Below are 12,033 nucleotides of genomic sequence, written 5' to 3' on the forward strand. Positions count from 1 at the left end.
GGGAATTTGACATAAGGAAGGAAAGGGTAAGAATAGGAAAGGGAAAGAAATGGTAAAGTGAGAGACTGATCATGACCTAAGTACCTAAGTGTTCACCTACAGTCTCCCTAAGGTTGTTGTTGTTCAGTCGCTCAATTGTGTCTGACTCTTTTCGACCCCATGGACCGCAGCACTCCACGTTTCCTGTCCTTCACCATCAGCTGGAGCTTGCTCAAACTCATGTCCACTGAGTCGGTGATACCATCCAACCATCTCATCCCCTGTTGTCCCCTTCTCCTCCTGCCGTCAATCTTGCCCAGCATCAGAGTCTTTTCTAATGAGTCAGCTCTTCGCATCAGGTAATCGAAGTATTGGAGCTCCAGCTTCAGCATCAGTCCTTCCAATGAATATTCAGAACTGATTTTCTTTAGGATTGATTGGTTTGATCTCCTTGCAGTCCAAGGGACTCTCAAGAGTCTTATCCAACACCACAGTTCGAAAGCATCAATCCTTCGGTGCTCAGCCTTCTTTATGGACCAATTCTCACATCCATACATGACTACTGGAAAAACCATAGCTTTGATTGTACAGACCTTTGTTGGCAAAGTAATCTCTCTGCTTTTTAATATGCTGTCTAGATTTGTCATAGCTTGTCTTCCAAGGAGCAAACATCTCTTAATTTCATGGCTGCAGTCAACATCTGCAGTGATTTTGGAGCCCAAGAAAATAAAGTCTGTCACTGTTTCCATTGTTTCCTTGCCATGAAGTGATAGGACCGGATGCCATGATCTTCATTTTCCGAATGTTGAATTTTAAGCCAACTTTTTCACTCTCCTCTTTCACTTTCATCAAGAGGCTCTTTAGTTCCTCTTCGCTTTCTGCCATATCTGAGGTTATTGATATTTCTCCCGGCAATCTTGATTCCAGCCTGTGCTTCATCCAGCCCAGCATTTCACATGATGTACTCTTCATATAAGTTAAATAAGCAGAGTGACAATAGACAGCTTTGATGTACTCCTTTCCCAATTTGGAACCAATCTGTTGTTCCATGTCCGGTTCTAACTGTCGCTTCTTGACCTGCATACAGATTTCTCAGGAGGCAGGTTAGGTGGTCTGGTATTCTCATCTCTTTCAGAATTTTCCACAGTTTGTTGTGATCCACACAGTCCAAGGCTTTGGCATAGTCAATAAAGCAGAAGTAGATGCTTTTCTGGAACTCTCTTTCTTCTTCGATGATCCAATGAATGTTGGCAATTTGATCTCTGCTTCCTCTGCCTTTTCTAAATCCAGCTTGAACATCTGGAAGTTCACGGTGCATGTACTGTCGAAGCCTGGCTTGGAGAATTTTGAGCATTACTTTGCTAGCATGTGAGATGAGTACAATTGTGTGGTAGTTTGAGCATTCTTTGGCATTGCCTTTCTTTGGGATTGGAATTAAAACTGACCTTTTCCAGTCCTGTGGCCACTGCTGAGTTTTCCAAATTTGCTGACATACTGGGTGCAGCACTTTCACAGCATCATCTTTGAGGATTTCAAATAGCTCAACTGGAATTCCATCACCTCCACTAGCTTTGTTCATAGTGAGGCTTCCTAAGGCCCACTTGACTTGGCATTCCAGGATGTCTGGCTCTAGGTGAGTGATCATACCATTGTGGTTATCTGGGTCATGAAGTTCTTCTTTGTATAGTTCTTCTGTGTATTCTTGCCACCTCTTCTTAATATCTTCTGCTTCTGGTAGGTCCATAGCTTTTCTGTCCTTTATTGTGCCCATCTTTGCATGAAATGTTCCCTTTGTATCTCTAATTTTCTTGAAGAGATCTCTAGTCTTTCCCATTCTGTTATTTTCCTCTATTCTTTGCCTTGATCACCGAGGAAGGCTTTCTTATCTCTCCTTGCTATTCTTTGGAACTCTGCATTCATATGGGTATATCTTTCCTTTTCTCCCTTGCCTTTCACTTCTCTTCTTTTCTCTGCTATTTGTAAGTCCTCCTCAGACAACCATTTTACCTTTTTGCATTTCTCTTTCTTGGGGATGGTCTTGATCAATGCCTCCTGTACAATGTTACAAACTTCTGTCCATAGTTCTTCAGGCACTCTGTCTATCAGATCTAATCCCGTGAATCTATTGTCACTCCCACTGAATAATCATAGGGGATCTGATTTAGGTCATACCTGAATGGCCTAGTGGTTTTCCCTACTTTCTTCAATTTCAGCCTGAATTTAACAATAAGGTGTTCATGATCTGAGCCACAGTCAGCTTCTGGTCTTGTTTTTTTTTCACTGTATACAGCTTCTCCATCTTTGGCTGCAAAGAATACAATCAATCTAATTCTGGTATTGACCATCTGGTGATGTCCATGTGTAGAATCTTCTCTTGTGTTGTTGGAGAGTGTGTTTGCTATGACCAGTGTGTTCTCTTGGCAAAACTCTGTTAGCCTTTGCCCTGCTTCATTTTGTGCTTCAAGGCCAAATTTGCCTGTTACTCCAGGTATCTCTTGACTTCCTACTTTTGCATTCCAGTCTCCTATAATGAAAAAGATATCTTTTTGGGGGTGTTAGTTCTAGAAGGTCTTGTAGGTCTTCACAGAACCGTTCAACTTCAGCTTCTTCAGCATTACTGGTTGGGGCATAGACTTGGATTACTGTAATATTGAATGGTTTGCCTTGGAAACGAACAGAGATTATTCTGTTGTTTTTGAGCTGGCATCGAAGTACTGCATTTCAGACTCTTTTGTTGACTATCAGGGCTACTCCATTTCTTCTAAGGGATTGTTGCCCACAGTGGTAGATATAACAGTCATCTGAGTTAAATTTCACTGAGTTCAGGAGGCAACCAGAATTCAGTATATCGGGAATTCCCGTGCAGTCCAGTGGTTATGACTCGACACTTTCACTGCAGGGTCCGGGGTTTGTTCCCTGGTTGGAGAACTAAGATCCCGCAAGCTGTGCACGTGACCAAAACAAACCAAAAGACAAACCAAGGAAACTCAGTATGTGGTAGTCATTATTATGCCATCTTAATGTTTTCTTTCTTCTTCTTTTTTAAATATTTACTTATTTATTTGGCTGTGCTAGATCTTAGTTGTGGCATGTGGGACCTAGTTCACTGACTAGGGATTGAACGCAGGCCCCCTACATTGGGAGCTCAGAGTCTTAGCCACTGAACCACCAGGGAAGTCCCCCAATGCGTTCTTCAAGCTTCTTCTAGGAAGGTTCCCCAGGGACCAATAGGAAAACACCTCCTTAGCTCAGTTCCTCCAAGGGCAACTTAAACAGGAAAAGCCCATGACAATCTCCCCTGCTCCCCCAACACATATCAAGCTCCTAGCTAGCCATTCCAAGAATCAAGCCTCTGGATCATTAGGGTGAATAAAAAAAGACCTTTGACTGTGCTGTGGGGCTTTTCTCTTGAACTTGCTAGTAGAGCACTGGTGTTTATGCCCCAGAGCTAGACACTGGGCTTCAAACTGTAGCTCTGCTTACTTACCAGCTTAAGACTTATCTTGTAAGACTTAACCTCTCTGAGTCTGAGTCTACCATTGGTAAAATGGAAATAATAATCATATCTATCTCATAGTATTGTTGTAAGTGCTATCTATCAGTCATCTAATGAACTTACATTTCAACCTCATCCACCTTCCAAAAGGATTTTATGAAAAAAAAAAAACTTTAAAACTCAAATTAAAAAAACCCCTAACATATATATATGAAACACACACACACATATATATACATATACAACACAGAACTAAAATAAAATTCAAAATAATCTTCAAGGTATCATTTTACATCTGTTAATTTAAAAATAAATGTAACCCAATTTTGGCCAGGTTAAGGGGAAAGCAGTTTACTCATCAATTGCTGACACAAATAAAAACTGACTCAAACTTTTTAGAATATGTTTTGAGTGTTAATTAAAACTTGCACTCTTGGGCCCAAAAATATTAATCTATGGAATTTCCTCTTAAGAGAAAAATGATATACAAAGAACAGTTTAAACGCACAAGAACGTGAATTCAAATTCTAAAACTTGGCAGCAATCCAAATGTTCAAAACTAGTAAAATGGCCAAATAAATGATGATAATCCATCATCACCCTGCCTTACCTCTCAACTATACAAAAATGAAAATTATAAGAGCCACACTACAAGGCAGAACTAAAGTACCAGGTTGAAAAGAAAAAAGGCAGCATTCACAATAGATCAAGGAAATGATAAGCAATATGCATGTTTAATGTGTGAGCCTATTGATGAATATTCGACTCTGAAATAAAATAATGAATTGATTAATAAAGGTGAATGACTTTCTACTTTTCATGTCTAGTGTATTATTGCCATGATAACCCTATTTGCATTATTAAAAAATGTTTCTCACTGAGCACAGTTAGCATACTAACATTAAATCTTAACTACGCATTTTAGATCTGCTTAGTTGATTCTGCCCATGATTATCTGTAAGAGACAATGTTGTCTAATTTCGTAAAGGAAAGAGTAATTGCACACTGGTAATTCTTGTCGGTTTCAACTCGACACTTTCACATGGTGTTCATAGTCATAGAATCACTGTAACCTTGACATAAATTATCCTTTATGATATATCCAGAAATAGAAGCCCATAAATGGATTTTCTAATGTGTATCAAATTTAGACACTGCAGAAATATATAGTAACACAATTTCTCACCACAGGTCTCCTTTCTGATCTGTGATGAGTAATGCAATGATCCAGCAAACTGTCTTCATCCAATTCCTTCTGACAAAAAGGACATACACACCTGGAAATTGCATAGAACACAAATATTACTGAAATTATTGATAACTAGACAGTAGTCACTTAACTAGAGGTAAAAAACAGAATGCAGGTGGATCTAGTTTCTAGTGCTCATTCTTTCTATTTCATATTCATTTTCCTGATAATAATCTTGGTGCCTAAATTTTTTCTCATGAGCAATGCAAATGTGTAACCCCACAGGGGCGGGACAGAGACACAGTTATAGTGCACTCGAGGCACTTTCTTTTCTTTGGAAGGAAAGTACAATCTGACCGCTCCATTAACTGAGAAACAGAGGATCATACCACCCAGCTGTATCTACGTTACTTTTTCTGTCTCTTTTACTTCTTTTTCTAATTCAGGTAACATCTGAATTGGGTGTTACTTGTTCTCCAACCAGAATATCTGACGACACTGGCAAATATAACCACAGATGTCAACTCACAGTATCAGCATCCAGTGAAGAATGAAAAACAGCCCACAACTACCTTGTTATATCTTTATGCACATCTAGGAGTACCTGTCCTTCACATCTGTGTTATCCAGTGGAGTAGCTATTAGGTATGTGTCTACCAGGCACTTTAAATATCAGTGCAAACTGAGATACGCTAGAAATTTGAAATACACTCTGAAGTTTGCAGGCTTTATATATACATAAAAAGTAAAATGTCTCAATAATTTATATATTGATTACTTGTTCAAAGGAGAATATTTTGGCTATAACCAGTTGAATAAAATACATGAAAAATTAATTTTACTTGTTTTTACTTTTTGAGTATTGCTACTAGAGAATTTAAAATTACATGTGTTCTGCATTATATTTCCATTGAATAGCGCTGTCTTAAATTCTTAGGAACAATATGGAGGCTTGGAATTTTTCGGTCATTTTCCATTATAGATATAACTTCCTGTTCCCCAAGACATGTGTTCTGGATAGTTTCCTTGCATAAGAACTTAAAAAATTTCAACTATGTTGTAAGTTTTATAAAGCAAAGATTTCTATATTAAATGCAAATATTAATCTATCTTGTAAGACTGATTAATCAACAACCCTTCTCATTTTGGTTATTTTAACTCTTTGTTATTTAATTCTAACTAGGATAAATTAGTATTCATATACTTTAAAATTTTTGTATCGACTTTCCAATCAAACCACATGCTTGTTCAACTCATTTGTTAGCCTTCCTTCCTACTGGTCCCTGGGGCCAGTCTAACAGAATTCATACTCTTCTTAGGGCTAAAATACTCACAATTTATAGCAGTATGGAAAAAATCTAATCCTATAATAAAAGGTGGGGCTTCCTTGGTGGCTCTGATGGTAAAGCGTCTGCCTGCAATGCGGGAGACCTGGGTTCAATCCCTGGGCTGGGAAGATCCCCTGGAGAAGGAAATGGCAACCCACTCCAGTATTCTTGCTTGGAAAATTCATGCACTGAGGAGCCTGGTAGGCTATAGTCCATGGGGTTGCAAAGAGTCGGACACTACTGAACGACTTCACTTTCACTCTCACTTTGCAAAGTAATCTCTAGAAAAACATTTAGACTTCTGGCTTAGGAAATTTAAGCTATATTTGAGTAGTATTTCTTTTTCAAAAATTTTTTTGACTGCACTGCACAGCTTATAGGATTTTAGCTCCCCAGCCAGGGATCAAACCTGGGCCCTTGGCTGTGAAAGTGTAGAGTCCTAACCACTGGAGTACTAGGGCATTCCCCTTTTTTATCTTTAAAAAAATTTTTTTTATTGAAATAGAGTTGATTTACACTGTTGTGTTAGTTTCAGGCGTATAGCACAGTAATTCAGTTATATATACATGTATATACATTCTTTTTCAGATTCTTTTCCTTGATAGATTATTACAAAATATTAAGTATTTTGTCCCGTGTTATACATATAATTTCTTAAAATAAGCATAACTAACATTTACCTCAGGAGAATAAAAGAAATTATACTGAATACCTCTACTGGATAGCTGAATTCATAGGAAGACTTAATGGCTTCAAAGCCATTATCTCCATTCAGGAGTACACAAAGCGTTTCTCCATTTCTTCGGCAGAGGCAAATGCCAAGCTTTGTAATTCCTCTGCCATTCAGAATAGTTGTTGTTCAGTTGCTAAGCTGTGTCCAACTCTTTGCGACCCTCTGAACTGCAGCACGCCAGGCTCCCCCATCCTCTCTATCTCCCGGAGTTTTAATGACCTAGATTTGTTTCCTTCTATTTTTTTCTTTTTTAAGAAAAAATAGTTAATGATCAATATCTTCCATTGCACCCACTAGCTGTCTCCATCCTTTCTCCAGCCCCATATAAGATTACCCAGCAAACAGGTTGCAGGATTCAGAATGCCTGCCCCATGCATGTTCTTTCATGTTAGAATATATACTGAGATGTCACTTTGTCCCTTCTAAAGAGTAAGCAGGAACATGAGAGGGAACAAGCTGGGAGACTGAGTAGTTGTGATGGAAAACTAAAGACATAAGCATCATCTACTTCAGGACTCTTAGTCACAACACAGAGCCTAGCAGAAACTGAACAGTTCTGCTTTCTATTTTTGGATCTTCCTCCATATAAACTTGTCTGAGGAAGCTTCCCCAATCTCTCTAGTGTCCAGCTGGTTCTCCTCAAACAAAGTTTTTAAAGCAGAGAGAGCAAAATTCTTTTGTAATTACTGCTATTAATCATCGAAAACAAACAATTACCAATAAGAGGTATTATGATTAGGAGCCAAAACATAACCATATACATATTTTCATAATAAAAATGTTAAGCTTTCCAGCCCATTAAATTCTTTATAAGCATGTCAAATTTAGCATTAAACCAAAGTGTATAGAAACAAACCTTGTTGTTGTCTCTCCAAGCTCTTGCAGTGGTCCATACTTATCTATGTACTTCTGGCATGTTCTTATGTGTGCCCTCATTTCACTGAGGCAAACCTACATGAAAGCAGATCAAAATAAGCTCACTGTTGAAAAGAGTCTCACTTTAGTCAACGAAGTCTTTTGTGACTCAACTTCACTGCTTTCTTTATTTCAAATAAGGTCATAGTGTGGGGTCAGTTGATTAAAAGGATGCAGTCAAGGTAATAGTTCAATCAATTTAAGGCATTATCAAGAATAACACTAATTTAAAATTTCTTTATAGTTAGAAGATCCAGAAGCTTAGTTCTTGAATTTGGTTCTTTTAGAAAGCATATGTTTTTCAAAGTGAAAAGATATATATTAAATCAAATTTACTTTTTTTGGATACTATTACCTAAATTAGTGATGGAAAGAAGGAAGAAAGAAAGAGAGGAAAAAGAGCAAAAGGAAGGAAAGGGGGAAAAAAGTAAAAAGAGAAAGAAAGAAAAACAGAGAGAGATAAAAAGAATAAATAGATGGATTTTAGAGATGTCCAGAGTAAGTAAAAAGAAATCCTGTGCTTCAGGGAAAGATATAAATACCATGGCTTTATAATACATCCAGTAGCATTACATGAATTCACAATACACAGTATACTTAATGGCCCCATTAAGAGCAAATATAAAGGACAGCTCTTGCAGTCCATTTTTATGAAGGCAGAATAAAGAGCCCTTGTCCTTCCAGATATACATTCAGAGATCCTAACCATGAGGGATCTGTTGCTGCATAGCACATATTCTACTAAATGTGTCATTAGAAACTCTGATAAGATCTTGTGCTAAAGGAAGCTTTGTTAGACTTGTGGTAAGGTGGCCGACCCACCCTGCTTCATTTTGCCTAAGCTACGGAAGTTCAACCTCAAACATGAAATCTACCATCTCAAGGAAGCAGTCGTAACTGCTTCACAAAAGACAAAAATAAAAGCAAATGGAAACGTTAACAACAAATCCTTGCTTTATCCATCTAAAAAGATGTAAAAGCTAGGACAGATCTAGGCAGCTGTCTTAAAACAGACTGCTTTACAACATTTAACATCCAACTTTGCACGTCAGTGCTCTCTCCTCTCCCTGTGACTTTTGTTAAAAGTCTCTTTCTTCTTTATAGTCCTTGGTCAACATTCCTCATATAAATGTAGCAATCTGGGGACTGTATCCTGACAAGTGAATTGATAAATTCATAGGGTGTCTACCCCAGACACAAAACTGAAAGCGGTTGTCAGTGGCGGCAGAAGGAGTATAAGCCACGGCACTTGCATTAAAGGTGCTTATAATCTAATAGAGGAAAAACAAATGAACAAAAGATGTGAAGACAAGTAGATAGGAAACCGTTCAATATTGGGGACTGGGATACTAAAGCCAGGCTCATGGACTGGAGATCCGGCCAGGACTCACAGGAAGCAGAGTTGAGAATGCCTAACATTCCAGCAAGAAGAGACAGATACAAAGAATTCTCCCAAAAGAAAGATCAAAATACTTGTGAATAATCAGAAATGGGAAGTGAAAAGAAGGAAGCAGATTTTGACCCAGGATAATAGAGACTCTTGTTTCTGACAGGTACCAAATGTGGGAAAAAGAACTGGATAACAGAATAATATGCTGAGTTTGATTTTTTGCATGTTGAATTTTAAATGATGGCAAAATATCAAAATAAAAATAAGCAATAATGATTACTAAGAATGTGAAAAGCTATTGATTTTGAGCTATTGATTTGAGCATTCATTTCCATAGTGCTAAAATGAATCCTGTCCTGTGACATAGTGGTAAAGAATCTGCCTGCCAATGCAGGAGATGAAAGAGATGAGATTCAATCCCTGGGTCAGGAAGATTCCCTGGAGAAGGGAATGGCACCCCACTCCACTATTCTTGCCTGTAAAATCCCATGGACAGAGGAGCCTGGTGGGCTACCGTCGATGGGGTTTTAAGAACCCGACACGATTGAGCACACAGTGCTAAAAGCCACTTGTGGTTTGTCTTTAATCTTTACAACCACCCTGTGACACGAACATTATCTTTTCCCTCAATTTATAAAGACTCAAACAAAAACTCAGATTAATAATTTGCCCCAAATCACAAACAGTAAGTGAGAGAATTAGTGCTCAACCCTAAGATGTCTGACTCCAAAGACCATGCATAGATTCCATAGTCACACAGCCATGAACAGATTTAGGTCTTAGATAAATATTCAAAAAATACATTTGAGCATTTACTATGTTCCAGCCACTATTCAAAGGTCTTGATACACAACCCAGTAAAACAGACACAATCCTTACCCTCATGAAATCTGGTGGAGATAATGGATAATGGACATTAAATGTAAAAAAAGTCACAAAAGCATAATTACAAATGGTGATAAGTGCTATAAAGAGAAAGCACAGAGTGCTAAGGGAAAGTGTTTAAGAGATTATAATTTAGATGAACAATCAAGAAAGGGTCTCTAAGAAATTGAGATCTTCAGTACACGATCTCCCTTTTGGTCTCTAGACTGGTAATATCTAGATATATTCCTCTTAGCAGTTCACATGTAATGTATGTAAAACTTAAAACTTAACTCTGTAGATTCTTCTTCAAATTTGCTTCCCACATTAGTACTTTCACCTACTCATCTCAGAAACTTGGGAAGCATCTTTGACACCTCACTCTTATGCACCCCCACATCCAGTTACTTACCAATTTTCTTCAATCCCTCTCTTAAATACACCCTGAAACAACCTCTTATTCCATACCTAATGCTCTTACTCTAACCCAGCTTCCTAACGGCCACTAAAGGCTGTTAAACTATCCTAACGGCCACTAAACTGGCTCCACCAGTTCTGCTTTTGCTCCTTCCAAACCATTCTCCACGCACATGCCTGAGTGAGAGCTTAAAAATATAAACTTGATCAAAAGCTCACACTTTTTCTATGACTCCCTATGGCATTTAAGATAAAATCTAGAATCTTTGACACAACTTCTAAGACCTCACGTGATCTAACCAGACTAGTATAGTATCAACGGAGGAAAACGGTAACAGGGAGGCAGGGGTCAACAGAGATAAATACTGCAAAGCCCAGAACAGTAGAGATGGAATTACGCCACTGGGCTTGAAAATAAAGCTATTCACTCGGTGGGCTACGATAACATAATAGAGGCCACATAATTAGGGGTGAGGGGAGTAATGGGAAGGGAGGAAACAGAGGTGGTTGATGAAAGCATTTGTTTGAAAAATTAGGTGACGGTGGGCATCAGGTGACGGCTCTCCTGAAGCCCATACTTATGAAACTGGAGGAAAGGAAGAGGAGAGACTGAGACAATAAACTTTGAAATCCGAGCAGGATGAGGTCAAATGCAGAGGTGAAATGACTGGCCATCTAACAATTTTCTTGGCAGTCTAAGCTGGTAACTGTGAGCAAAGGCAGGGTGACATACCAGAGTGTCACATTCGGTACAATTCCGGAACTCGGCTTTCATTCTCTTAGCGACATCAGCTGCTGGGACTCCTTCGGAAGGGAGATAGGCCCGGCAGTAAGGACAGGTCCACTTATTGTTCTTTAGGCTGGTAGCGATGCAAGAACGGCAGAATCTACAGGACACAAACCAAGAACACGTCACTCTCCTTGAAAGGAATTCAGGAGCCACCACTGGGGGTGCATGTGTGTAAACTGTATTTTAATGACACCTCGGATACTAAGAGCAGTTCTGCCAAGTGAAAGCTCCATCTACACTATTATAATATAGATAACAGATGAGAACCTACTGAACAGCACTGGAACTCTACTCAGCGCTCTGTGGTGAGCTAAATGGGAAGGAAATCCAAAAAAGAGGGGATACATGCATACAGATAGCTGATTCACTTTGCTGTATAGCAGAAACTAACATAACATTGTCTGTCAACTATACGCTAATAAAAATTAATTATTAGAAAAAAAAAGAGAGCTCCATTTGCATCCTACACTTGCTGGAGAGTCTCTTTATCTTCCCTGTGGGTCACAGGTTCTCACCACATGTGCTAGACACACAAAAGGTGACAGGCAAGGTGGTGAAACAGCCTCTCTATAAACAGAATTCAAACGATAACTCAAATATCACTCAGCCACATTCTTCAAAAAAGAATGAAATAATGCCATTTACAGCAACATGGATAGATCTAGAGGTGATCATACCAAGTCAGACAGAGAAAGACAAATATCATATACCATTTATATGTGGAATCTAAAAAAAAAGGATACAGATAACTTATTTACCAAGCAGGCATACAAACATAGAAAAAAATTTATGGTTACCAAAGGGGAAAGGGAGAGGGAGGGACAAATTAGGAGTTTGGGATTAACAGATAAAAACTACTACACACAAAATAGATAAGCAACAAGGATCTATTGTATAGCACAGGGAATTATATTCAATATCTTATAATAACC

General features: G+C 38.5%; 1 protein-coding gene across 6 annotated transcripts in view; it reads right to left on the reverse strand.

Annotated features, from left to right (window-relative positions):
- The window catches only part of RNF125 (ring finger protein 125), a 109,157-nt gene that overhangs the window by 9,486 nt on the left and 87,638 nt on the right, over window positions 1-12,033 (reverse strand). For all 6 annotated transcript variants that reach the window (XR_014074821.1, XM_081562634.1, XM_081562632.1 and 3 more), the window contains exons 2-4: window positions 11,045-11,198; window positions 7,582-7,676; window positions 4,662-4,752 (exon numbers count right to left, since the gene is read on the reverse strand). Coding sequence is in view for 5 of the 6 variants with exons in the window: in XM_081562634.1 (XP_081418760.1) it covers window positions 4,662-4,752; window positions 7,582-7,676; window positions 11,045-11,198 (340 nt within the window). In the remaining variant the exon portion in view is untranslated. The remainder of the gene's footprint in view (window positions 1-4,661; window positions 4,753-7,581; window positions 7,677-11,044; window positions 11,199-12,033) is intronic.

This window comes from Giraffa tippelskirchi, chromosome 14, assembly GCF_054371585.1.
Source record: "Giraffa tippelskirchi isolate mGirTip1 chromosome 14, T2T-mGirTip1v1.2.pri, whole genome shotgun sequence".
Classification (NCBI taxonomy): domain Eukaryota; kingdom Metazoa; phylum Chordata; class Mammalia; order Artiodactyla; family Giraffidae; genus Giraffa; species Giraffa tippelskirchi.